The following is a 13,074-nucleotide window of genomic DNA, read 5'->3' as shown; positions in this document are numbered from 1 at the left end:
TGATACTTCACCCTGGGCTATCTGGTTAGTGGTAAAGCAGCCAGCAGGGCCCAGGTGCGGAGTAAAATGATGAAATTTCATTATTTCTTTTTCATTTTACAGCCCTATTACAGTTCTGCCTAGAACGTCTTAGAGGTTTTATGCAATGACCTGAGTATACATCAGCATACCCTAAACATTTTGTCCATTTCCTGTAACAGATTAAGAAAAATGGTGTTTTTGTTGCTACATGGTATTTTAAAAGATTATTTCCCCCTTTAAACAGTTAGATTACCACCAAGTATTATATTCTGAAAAGGTTACCAGTCTTTGTTTTAGAGGAAATGAATCTCGGAGATAACTCAGAACAGTTGTGTAATATAAACCGCAAATTTGCATTGGAAATATTCACAGCTCCTGCTGCTGCTGAAGAGTGGGGTTTTTTCTCTCATCTGCAAAACTGCTAGTTGCAATTCTTATGTGCCTTCCTAGGTCAAATTTCCCTTTTCCTTTCATACACAGGGTAGGCCAATGATCTAATGGTGACTGAGCTCCAAATACTAGTATATTTTGGAAAATATGGTAATAGCATTTGGAAATAACAGGCTGCATTAATTTTAAGACATATTTAATGTCCTGGTTTTGGCTGGGATATTAATTTTCTTCCTAGTAGCTGCTATAGTGCTGTGTTTTGGATTGAGTATGAGAATAATATTGATAACACACTGATGTTTTGGCTGTTGCTAAGTGGTGTTTACACTGGTCAAGGACTTTTCAGCTTCCCATGCTCTGCCAGGTGCACAAGAAGCTGGGAGGGGGCACAGCCAGGACAGCTGACCCAAACTGGCCAAAGGGCTATTCCATACCATATGGCGTCATGCTCAGTATAGAAACCGGGGGGAGTTGGCTGGGGGGAGTGATCGCTGCTCGGAACTGGCTGGGCATCGGTCGGTGGGTGGTGAGCGGTTGTATCACTGTTTTATTTTTTCCCCTGGGTTTTGTTCCTCTCTCACTCTCTTGTTGTTTTCCTTCTCATTACAATTTATTTTTGTTTGTTTGTTTGTTTTTCCAATTATTAAACTGTTCTTATCTCAACCCATGAGTTTTCTTACTTTTGCTCTTCTGATTCTCTCCCTGATCCCACTGCGGGGGGCGGGTGAACCAGCAGCCATGTGGTGCTTTATTACCGACTGGGGCTAAACCACAACATTTAAGCTGACATATACACCTTTTTCCTATATAGATATACAATGAAGAAGGTGATTTTATGAATTTTAAGTTTCCTAGTTTTAAATGGATATGCACAAAAAACTAGTTACATTTTCATTTACAGTCATCAGAAGAACTAATGTAAACCTACATGTAACGACCCCAGTTCTCCACATGAGTAAACTGATAGCTTCAATACGTATTTTCAGGTCAATGCTTTAAATGGGATACTTGCAGAATGACTCTTGTCCTCATTTAAATCAGTGGCCATATTCCCACTGCTTCATGGGACCAAGCTTTTCAAGATCAGTCTTAGTAAATCTGTATGTATGATAAGGTGATTGTTAATAATCTGAAAAATTTTAAGGAATTACATAAAAGAGTTGCAGTATACCTCAGAAAAAAACCCAAAGTCATAGCTACTCTTAAGTCTATGAACGAAGATGACTGCCCAAATGTCTTTAAAAACAGTGCCAGATGATAAGCTTGCCCTGGGAGTGTGGTTCTCAGTGTCAAGGCTATTGTTATCCATTGCCCAGACTCAGGCTTTTATTCTCCTGATATACCTACAGTACTGTTCAATGTTGAGGAAGGGTTTTTTTGTTTGTTTTTGTTTGTTTGTTTTCCACAAAGGGAAAAAGGAGACAACAGTGAGTATATCCATCCAACTCTGAGGTTGGATGCTGCCAGGACAAGGCTTGGTGCTTCAGAAAGTTAAGCACCATGAACACTGAGGGCTACTCACTCCCTCTGGAAATCAAACCTAACATCATCTCTGGTTTGGCACTGTAAGACAAAATGCCCAAATCAAAGGGTGTTATTCTCTATTTCAGTGACTTCTTGAGTGCTTGGAAGCAAGTATGAAACAAATGCTGCTACTATCCCCATCTCCAGACCACTGGAAAACACAGGATTTAAACATAAAACACGGTTGTTTTTTTGCCCTCTATAAAATCCATACGAGCTATCACGTTATTTATTTAAAATGAGTTATGGTTTGTATAATGTCATGACATGAGATATCTGACACACTAATGGTTATCAAGTCACAATATTATTTTAGTGTTTACTAAAACTATAGTGGTGGTTAAAGTTAAAGCTGTTGTATGAGTACATACGAGTGATACTCAGCTTTATTTAAAAAATACAGAAGAAATGCACAATGTTATCCCGTGAAGCACATTTTACAGTAAATGAAGAGCAATGTAATTTCCATCAGAATTTGTAACTAAGGTAACTAAAAATATCGCTGATTACAATTCTATTGTGAAAGTGAAAAAACAAGCACCATATACTTAAATATAAGCATTTTTACATTCATAAAAATTCAAGACTTCATTTTGGTAGAGCAATTCAAAGAAATAGAAATTTGTAGTTTAAGTTGCATCATAATTATTCTATCTACATTTTAAATGCTCAGCAGCTTATAATACAGAAATAATCACTACAATGCACGTATGAACAAAAGGAAAAGTTAAAATGGGTATGAACACTAATGTTTTTTAAAATGATGCACACATAACTATCTTTAAAGACATGTAACACATATTTCATGCTTTACTTTCTGGTAACAAAAGAAAAAAGCCCTCCTAAACATTCAAATCCTTTTATCCTTTGTCCTGACTCCAACTAAACTTGTGCTGGTGAAGCTGGAGTTTACCTGGCACAAGGCTCAGTGAAAACATACAAAGACAACACAATTTGTCCAACTGACAATAAAAATAATGATATATATACATATTTCTTTGTAATACATGTCTACGCACAGAAATCCTTTGACTTAGCTAATGTTAAGGAGTTTGATTTCTAAAATCAAATGGAAAACAGATCAGGAGATGGTAAAGACGTTGTATTTATCTTTGGAAAGGTCCAACTATTAAAAATGCAGAGGTCCTCAAAACATATACCAGAAAGAAATACTAAAGGTACAGGAAATTAAAAACAAATACAAAGATCCTACACTATATGAAATACCATCTGATCTTTCTGTAAAGTATGTATTTGCCTAACACTGAGTAATCCCAGTGCTTTCAATGAGCGTACTGTAATTTGTACAAACTTCCTGGCAAGTCTAGGAAGAACTGGGGCCCAAGAGCATTAAAAAGTGCTTTTATTTTCTTTTTTATGTAATCAAGTAACACATGCCAGCCATCATGTGAATTAAATTCCTACTGTACAAAATGCACCTTAATGTCAAAGGCATCACACCTGATTAAAACGATTGCACAGTCCCACACAGATTTCCTGCACTGTCATGGATTTCACCCAGGTTGTTCAGCTTTCAAGATGTGCTGAATATCTTGAAAGATGTGCTTATGGCACATCTGATATTGGCACTTATTAAAACCTCCATGAAAACAGTATGCCTTTTATTTCTTAAAAATATATATTTCTTCGCATAAATTTTGGGGGAAAGGTGGCTATACTTGTACATTTATCATCTATATATATTTAAGCTTCACCAAGTTTTGCCTCTAAATTCATTGTATCATTTGAAGTTTCTGGATGGCATAGTTAAATTCCTAAGTAAGTATATAAGTAACCCTCTATCACTACTATTGACATGTATTACTGATAATTCTCTAACAGCAGGTAATATAAATGGCTTTAACACACAGTGACATAAACATAATATGACAGATTTCAGGAATCTAACCGGCATTTGTTGTGCAGGAAAAAGCATACTATTATTAACAAAATAGTTTTATCCAGGATAACAGACAATGACATCTAAGATACATCATAAAATTTCCTATTGCAGAATTAGGACTGGAATACCACAAGAAAATCACTTCAGTTAACATGAATTATACAGAAATGTTATCTTACCTCTTACCCCTCAGAACAAAAAGATTTATTTGTTCTCCCTTAAATATGCTTTGGCTTACTTTCTTAAAACCAACTAGATAAGAATAATTCCTCTATCTAAAAGCACATCCAGAATGTACCAACAAAAATAAAGTTTTTGGAGGAATTTTTCTACAAAGGAAGAAAAAAACCCAATAAGCTACCTCTAATAATAGATAATTTGTATTAACACATACCATTATTATTTGCACAGAACAATTTACAATATCAACAACTATGTTAAAAAATAACAACAACTATTTAATTCCGCTGGACTTGTGCTTTCAGCTGCTCTCTCAGCAAATACAGACATACAGCAAACGCAAGAACAAAACCAGGATTTGTTTCATACATGGCTCCTGTACAAGGACTAGCGGGGCTGTCCTTCACATGGCCTGCTCCTGCAAAGTCCCACTAAAGCATCTGGAATTTCAAGATTGCATATACAAATGCATACCAAAATTAGCATAAATATCTTACTTCTGGCTTGTTGTGTTCTTACTCAGCTGCTGACTACTAATGACTTTATCTATATACACATATAAATAAGCTTAGCGCAGTTGAAGCAATCAAGAATACAATGACTTTCCTTTAATTTCATTTTATATCTCATTAGTTAAGTGTATAGTTCCTGTGCTGCAGCTGCTCCCATCGCCCTTAGCAACATTAGTACAGGCACATTCTTTTATTTTTATATAATTAATTTCTCTAACAAAGGGGGAGGCATATTCATACAAATGAAAGGGCAAACTGTCAATATACAAAGTGCTGACACATCCATTAGGTAAATAAGCTGGAAAATTCATTTTCTCTATCTCCAGAAGCCTTAGCTAACACCTGCTTTAGTCAGAAGTTTATTATATTGACAGTATCCCTTCAAAGGAAAATTCCAGTGCAGTATAGAAATTATTTTAATCAGTACATCAAAATCACTATGGGCTAATGTCAGACAGATGCAAACATATAGACAGGCGTGCACACATACATTCTATATGATGGCCTTGGGAGGGAATGGGATCTTCCTTGCACATCACAGAACAGCAGCAGTTTGCATCTTGGGAGCCTGGCTTGCCTGCTCTGTGGCATCAGCAACCATAGAAAAAAGTAAGTCTCTGCTTCCCACACACCAAGATGTGTAAGGAATTTGAAAAGAGCTGTGTTTCACTGTAGGCTTGTAAAGACATCATGCAAAAGCTTTGCCTGAGCACTGCTGACTCGCTCCCACAGCAATGGCATTTTTTGCAGCTGAGGATTTAAGAGTACTGGGCAAGACAGGTTAAGAATGTCCTCTGAAAGTATAACCACTGAAGAAGCCATGCTCTTGACAGAGTTGCAGCTGATCAGGAAAAGCATCGGCTTCTCTGTTTCAAATACTTGGGGGATTAAGACCAACACAACACACATTCATTTACTCAATTTTTTGGTTACTTATAAATAGAACCTTTGTTTTGACATATCTAAGAATTACTATATTGGATTCCTTTCAAGAGCCTGGAAAGTCTTAAATTTCTAATATTTCAAATAAGAACATATAGTTCTTTTGTCATTTTGGGGATAAAAATGGGCCCCAGTTGAGAAGTACAATTAAAATAGCAGATCCAACTGACATAGCCAGCTCTTTCATTCACTGAATAGAGGTATTGAAAATTATCAGTACATCTAGGAACTGCCCTGAGAATTCCTATCTATTCCTATCAATCAAATATGTACTTAGCATAGCATCTACGTGTATTAGTCTAATATGAGATTTGAGTCTTTCTTTAATGGCATTTGTAAAACAATAATGAATTGTGGAAAAAAGTGGCTATAACTTACAATCAATTCTGGATGGATTCGGATATATTAAAAAATAGTATCCCATTGCCACCTACCCTATAGTTTCTCCTCATCCTCTGTGTCCCATCCATTTTTAAGGACCACCAGTCGCTAGAACAACGGTCCTTAGGACAACAGCAGTTGCAGTTAGAGGATGTATACGCTGGAACCTCACTTAAGAGGTGGATGTTTTACCCATTGCATGCCTCTTATTATCAGATTGCTACTCCTAACTCTGCGTAGCCAGTAGAGGCCACTGGTGCAACAGCACACACCTATCCGCTCGCTGCTGCCAGCACTGCAGGACCCTCTCCTCCCAGTTCAAGCTGAGAAGAAAGGATCAGGCTGAAAACCTCACACCTGCTCCACGGTGGGATATCAGCCCATAGCAGGGTTCTCTATCAAGAAGCACTTGTCCTTCTGCCCTTCAACATTTAGGCACGCTACTCTCTTACAACAACAGAAGTTGTTTTAAGATTAAAAAGCGTGAATCTATTGCTGTGAAAAAGAACAGGAGAGAGACAGAAGCAGCCTAACTAGTGTATTTTTTTTTTCTTTCTTTTCTTTTTTTGGTGAAATTCCAGCTATTATAAAAAGTAAGGTGCTTTTCGCTGTCAACCAGCATAGCTCTCACGGGATCTGAAGTTTTTATACCTAACAACAGAGATTAATACCAACGATTTAGTACCATCAACAGATTGCAATTCTCCATGACAAAGTCCATGACAGTTCTTACTTTAGGGAAGTTATTTTTATAAATACATTCTTGCAAAATAACTTTATATTGTGGAATCCTTCATGGCACTTGAGCCTACTACTTGCTGAGAAAAAGTGTTAAAATATCTGGGCACCTTTGACAGGTAACATGAGTTTTATGTTGAAAGAAGAACAGTTTCCATTTTCACTAGCTTTAAAATAATTGTTCACCCAGCATTGCTGCAACAATTTGGTTCTTTACATAAATTAGCATTTGGACAGCCTATCCACATGAATGGATTTGTGGATGTAGGCTTGGCTCATGAAAAACTGCTGTGCTAATGTATGTTTAAGGCTTAGTGAAGCGCTGAAATACTGTTTTGACGAGTATTTTTTCCAAAGCCTAGGCCTCTGTTTTTTTAACCTCCCCTTTCATCTGCAAAGGCAGCTGGGATTTTGTGTGTTAATTTTTTTGAGGAGAAGCAATGTGTAACAACTAATCTCAGAAATATGAGCTCTGGCACATGATAAAGGAGAAGAAAGTATAGGGGGAATAAATGAGTAGTAAGGAGGAAAATTTGATGACTGCTGTATGTAAGTACCAAATTATGTAGTCAGGGATAAAATCCTGGCCCCTCTGAAATCAAAAGCACAATACTTGCTAAATCACATACGAATGTCACTGTCAATACTGTGACCAACAGATTATTTCCCAGATGCTTTTGCAGAAAACAACATAGCTCCTCTTGGGAGTATTGTTTTATACACACAGCATCTCTGAAAGGAAAGGAATTCACATAAGTAGAAATCTTGAATACTATTTAGAGGGACTAAAAGCCTTTGAAGTATCTTTACTGTTTGAGTTCTCCATGACTACTGATTAGTAAAGGTAAGCAATTATTTCTTTTTCTATAAATACATGATCCTCTACTTTTTGCAAAGTATCACATCTGTACAATTACCATTAATTTTGCAAATACTTTCCAGCCCTGTCTGCAATTTATCTCCCATGAGAATTACTTCTGTAGAAGGAAGAGAGCTATTAGATTGTGACCAACACATGTAACAGAGATAAGGAGAAGGTACGAAAGGCACTTGTGTTCACAATGCAGTGTCAAATATTCAGAACTTCTTGCAGGCAGTTCTAAAATTCTTCATATTTTGTGATTGCCAGTGATTTTGGATGACAGTTCAAACAATGCATCCAAATTTTTGCTTGACAAAGGGTACTTCTCGTTTGTTTTTTAATTTAATCTCCATGCTGTCAGTTCTGAAATGATGAAGATGGATTAGCAGCTTGTCCAAAATATCAGCCAGGCCTTGTAGTAAACACTTTCAAGAGGCACAATGTTGGCAGAAAGCTTTTGAAATTTCAGTCCGCAAGTAAAACGTCAATTATAGGTTTAAAAGACTTGTATGTTTGCATAGATTAACATTCACTTGTCCTCTCACGTGCAAGAAATTGATCACTTTCATTTGCATTTTCAGGTTCATCCACTTCTTCCACAGGGTTCTTTTCCTGCAACCCACTGTTTTCTGAACAAGAATCGTCATCTCCATCGCTACGATGACCTTCAAGACTGTGTCTGATGCCATAAGCAAAGTAAATGAGGAAGCCTTCCAAAAGGAAAAAAAAAGTTAATAGGGTTTTCAGGCAAGTAGTGCATTGAAAAGTAGTTATTACTCTCTGGCTGAACATATTTTCCAAAACAAGTTTCTTTTTCAGGTATCTGAATCAGAGCTCATGATTCAGGTCTTCCCTGTTTCTATGGAAATTCCAGTGCATAATTTTTGCATAATTAAATGTTCTAATAGGTCATGGAAACTACTATCTCTAATTTATGTCTAGATGGAATTAATACAATTTTCCATATCTTAAAGCAGAATGACTCATATACTGGGAAGAAAGCTGTTACAAACAGGTCTCTGCACAATTTTAGCTATACTTATTAGGAAAAAAAACTTGTGGCTTATTGGAACTAGTCCTCTAACTTTGATTCTTCCTATTACCTCAGAACTGTATTTACAATTTTGACTGCATATAAATACCCCTTCTGAGTCATGCTCTTGTTTTGATCAGAAATATCAGCTGACTTTTATTAAAACACAGACTTTTGTTCAAATTTTTAAAGGAAGAGAATCAAATGTTCTAAGATGGGACTTATGACTCCTAACGTAAGAGGTGACTGAAATGAACAGAAGTACCTACCAAGTGCCATCCAGAAGCTAAACCTGATCCAAGTGTCTCCACTTAATTGTACCATCAAGTAAATATTTACCAGGATACTGAATGATGGCAAAAATGGCAATAGTGGAACCTAAAAGGAAATATTTAATATGTTTGTATTAAATACAATTTCTTGCATGTCACACTTCAGTAATACAACACAAACTAGAGGTGACACATCTAATCACTAAAAGAGAATTTAATTTTTTTTTTAATTGGAATATAGTGAAATTTTCTTTTTCACTGGGTTTAACCACCAGTTTCTACATATCTTAAACTTTTAAAATACATTATGTTTAATATATATTCTCTAAGTCTGTGTAGAAAAACTTTCCAGTTTGTGCTGAACATATACTAATGAATTCCTGTATCTACAGCTTAAAAATATTATATATTTATATATATCCCTTCTTTCTGAAATGCCCCCCCAACTCCACCAGATTCCTTGACCTTCGTCACTATACTTCATTATTTACATTAAATACTCTCCATTAAATAACTTATCTTAGAACAAAAGTAAAAGCTCAAAATGAAAGGATTATACTCTGGGAGGTGTGAACTGTATTGTGGTCCAAAGCATTGCACACAACACAGAAAAGTGACTGTACACTAATCAGTTTCTGAATCGTTTTCCAGTTTCCAAGTGCTTAAATTGAGGTCTAAAATTACTTGGGTCTCAGCAAGGTGCACTTTGAGGATACGCCTAAAGGAATACCTAGAAGATCTGTGTTGCCAGATCCACTAGTTGTAACAGCAGCTGTTCACACCAGCATCAGTGGTACAGCCATTTTCTGCAGCCATGTTCCTGTGCATGTCATACATTCAATCTGTGGGCAATGAAACCCTTTCCCTAGTCCTGAGAAGATCTGGACTGGACTGCATATGCCGATGATTCAGCCGTGAGCATCTGCTACCCTTACCTTCACCAAAAAACCTGCGATAGTGGCAGTGCAGTAATGAAAAGACTGCTTGAAAAAGGACCATCTGTCTCTCTTTCTGCCCCTCTCCCATTTGTTAGAATCCATCCAAACCTCTCATTAGAGAATAACATAGAGAATATGTTATTCACCATGAAGGCCACTTTCTGCTGGTTCTGAGGCTGCCTTTGGATGAGGAGAATGGTAACTATGAAGGATGCCACCAACACAGCAAGAAGGCCAATACTCCAGGGCTCCAAGTTAGCAATGAAATGAATCCCGTAAGTAGTGAGGATACTCAAGCCACAAACCAAGCAAGCTGTGTGAAAAACAAAACAATGGAAATGGGAAAGAGGTCACTTAATCTCTGCATGGAAGAGGACGTGACTTTTAAGAAGAATGGTAGCAGGTCTTCAGTATGAAATGTTATCATGAAAATGTTTAATTAAAGGAAAATATAGTAGACTACAGATTAGATTCAACAAGAAGTATAAAAGCATTCTGCAGAATGACACATGACTGAAAGAAGGCATGTTATCACTGGATTTTTAATTTTGTCTTTAATAAAATCCCATTATTTATGTTAATTAATGAGTTTGAGCATTATGTAAATTTGGACAGCTGAATACTTACCTAAGAGACCCACTAAAAAGTTAACAGTGGTTGCAGTCTGCTCGGTAGGTAAACTGGATGGATTAATCAGGGCCTGAAGACTGAAGTGATTCTGTTGTATCATATTTATCTGTGATTCACTTACTGCAGATTCAGATGCAGCCAAAGCTGCTTTTTCTGGAGAATATTTTGATTGCTCGTAAGTTAAACTGGGTTGGTACCTATGCATAAAACAAACAGGATAATAAAAACATTAAGCTTACTCTGGGATTTGAAGCAGTATCACTCTAGGAATGTATTTAAATACTAAATTCTTTGCAGTAGACATTTACAATTTCCCAATTTATAACTGCACTGCAACAGCATATATTATTAGTCACTACTGTATATAAACAAACTATGGCAACTCACTGTTTTGCTGGCTTTGTTTGGGGATTTTTGGGGCAGTTTTTTAAGCTACATGAATACACCAATGGGTCAAATAAATGACCAGTCTCGTACAAAAAGAGGGGACAGGGTCTGGTGGTCAATGGCAGGCAAAGGGTAGGGATGCTTCTTTCTGACTTGCTTTCTGTATTGTAAGAGGCCTACTAACTGGCATAAACTGAAATTTTATACCTGCTTTGTTAGAATTTAAGTATATTTTTAAAAATACATCTGTTAAACAAGTCACTATGGAATAAAATAGTCTTCTCTTTTAAAGTGTAAATTATTGCAACATTTAAGCTGTTATACTTTTCAAAGTTAATTACTTAGCCTTAAGTAATAAAGACTGACTTTTTAAGTTAAAAAGAGCAATACATAATAACATGAGCAGCAGCTACCAATATGTCAATATTATTCCATAGCTTTACAAACAGAACAGATACCAGAGTTTTACTGACAAGTATTTATAATCTCACTCATTGAGAGAGAATATTTGTACTCTCTTCCAGGGCTACCACATCTTGAAACACTTGTCTGGCCTTATGTTTCTGACTAGGGTAATACAAAGCAATGATTTGAACTTGTTCATCCTGTGAACTACCTAGAACATCTGCACCTTTCACATATAGCCCCCACAATGTAATAGGCCTGATGTGCGGCATAGATTGTATTCATATCAGAATATCATTCATTGAATTTTGTACACAAGCTTACATCTAGTACCTTTGGGACTAATGCTTGGACCAGTACATCTTCTGGAAAAGAAAAGGTGCCTAGATTTCACATGAAGCTTTGACAACTAACTGCTATACTGATATGACAATATATAATTATTTTCTTTGATGGGTCCCTGCTTCTTAGTAATCATTTATATGCATACAGCTAATTTTTAAACATTTAGCTATCTAGCAAAAAACATACCCTGTAAATGTCACTTCTACTTATATACTGACCAACACAAAATAAAACACTGTAGAATACAAAGGACGTTTTTGACTCACCTAAGAATGAGGACACAGGTTGCCACAAGTGAATAAGCAAGAAGTGTACCAATAGACATCATGTCCACTAAAGCCTTTAGGTCAAACAGAAATGCCATTATAGCTAAAAAATAAAAGAAAAGAAAATGCAAAATTTGTATGAGGCTGACATAGAACCATAGAATTGTTTAGGTTGGAAAAGACCTTTAAGATCATCAAGTCCAACCGTAAGCGCTAAGATTAAAATTAAGACATATTAAGAGCTAAGATTTTAAAATCTGTCCGCAGTGTAACTTTACATCGTTTTACAGACAGCAATATGAGTGAAATAATGGTAATCCTTAAAAACACATTTTTGAAGTCATCGCCAACATTCCTAGACCTAATTCCCTACAGTTGGGAATCTCATTCATATAGATACGCACTGATGAGCCGTACAGTCATGCTGCATAATCAAGCCATTCGTATTGGACTTATTTGGACATAAGTATTTGCACACATGGCTTGTTGAATTGAGGCCACATGAAAAATACATTTTTATAGAATAAGGTTCAGATCCTGCATCAGAATCTCACCAAAGCTGAGAGGATGGATCCCACTGCAAGACTGGGGAAAACTGATCTGACCCAGTAAGTCACCGGTATGTAAAATTTCTGCTGAGCTGAGAGAGAGCTCTATGTAAAGAAGTTGTCTCTATGAAAGACGACAACTTTCAGGAGTTGTCTCAAATAAAATAGTTTTGTGGGGTTTTTAAATTGATTATGTTACTAAAAAAAAAAGTTAAGTTCAAGTGGCCTTCAGTAAAGGCCAGCAAAATCTCAGAAGAATTAATATTCTTAAGATCACTGACATCAGAGGCAGAAACTTCCATGATACTAGGAGTAATTCTAGCAGTCTTTGTCTTTATAAAAGCTAATGTCACATTCTTTTGGAGATTCTGGAATGTCTTTTTTTGTCTATGCTGTTTGCACACAGCCACACATAGCTCAAAGAAATTAGCACAAGCCATCACTAAATGAAAGGCTAATGCTAATTGATTTGAAATATATGTGGTCAAAGAAATTTGAAATATATGTGGTCTTAAAATATTTGTATTTTATTAACATTATTGAGATGCAGAAAGAAACTAACAATACTTAATCTTTTGAATCACCAGTAATCTCAACATCAAAAGAAACTATTAAACATAGCCTTTATATACTGCATGTATAGGCACACACAAATTTTTCTATATTCAGAAATACTTATATATTATATTTATGTTACGTGTTTGTTAATATATTTGTAGACAGGTGTATAAGTGCACAAACACAGAAACACACATTCCCCTGGTTTTTGATCCTGAAGGAGAAAGCAAAATGTCATT

At 36.1% G+C, this 13,074-nt stretch overlaps 1 protein-coding gene across 3 annotated transcripts in view; it reads right to left on the bottom strand.

Annotated features, from left to right (window-relative positions):
• Window positions 1-2,325: 2,325 nt before the first annotated feature.
• Window positions 2,326-13,074, bottom strand: part of SLC7A2 (solute carrier family 7 member 2) — a 60,630-nt gene continuing 49,881 nt past the window's right edge. For all 3 annotated transcript variants that reach the window (XM_072862816.1, XM_072862819.1, XM_072862818.1), the window contains exons 8-12: window positions 11,730-11,832; window positions 10,324-10,523; window positions 9,843-10,009; window positions 8,756-8,864; window positions 2,326-8,163 (exon numbers count right to left, since the gene is read on the bottom strand). In XM_072862816.1, coding sequence (XP_072718917.1) covers window positions 7,976-8,163; window positions 8,756-8,864; window positions 9,843-10,009; window positions 10,324-10,523; window positions 11,730-11,832 — 767 coding nt within the window. In that variant the 3' untranslated portion in view covers window positions 2,326-7,975. The remainder of the gene's footprint in view (window positions 8,164-8,755; window positions 8,865-9,842; window positions 10,010-10,323; window positions 10,524-11,729; window positions 11,833-13,074) is intronic.

Source organism: Ciconia boyciana, chromosome 5, assembly GCF_034638445.1.
Source record: "Ciconia boyciana chromosome 5, ASM3463844v1, whole genome shotgun sequence".
Classification (NCBI taxonomy): Eukaryota; Metazoa; Chordata; class Aves; order Ciconiiformes; family Ciconiidae; genus Ciconia; species Ciconia boyciana.
Note: the sequence above shows the minus strand (reverse complement) of the source record. Positions and strands in the feature narration are given on the sequence as shown.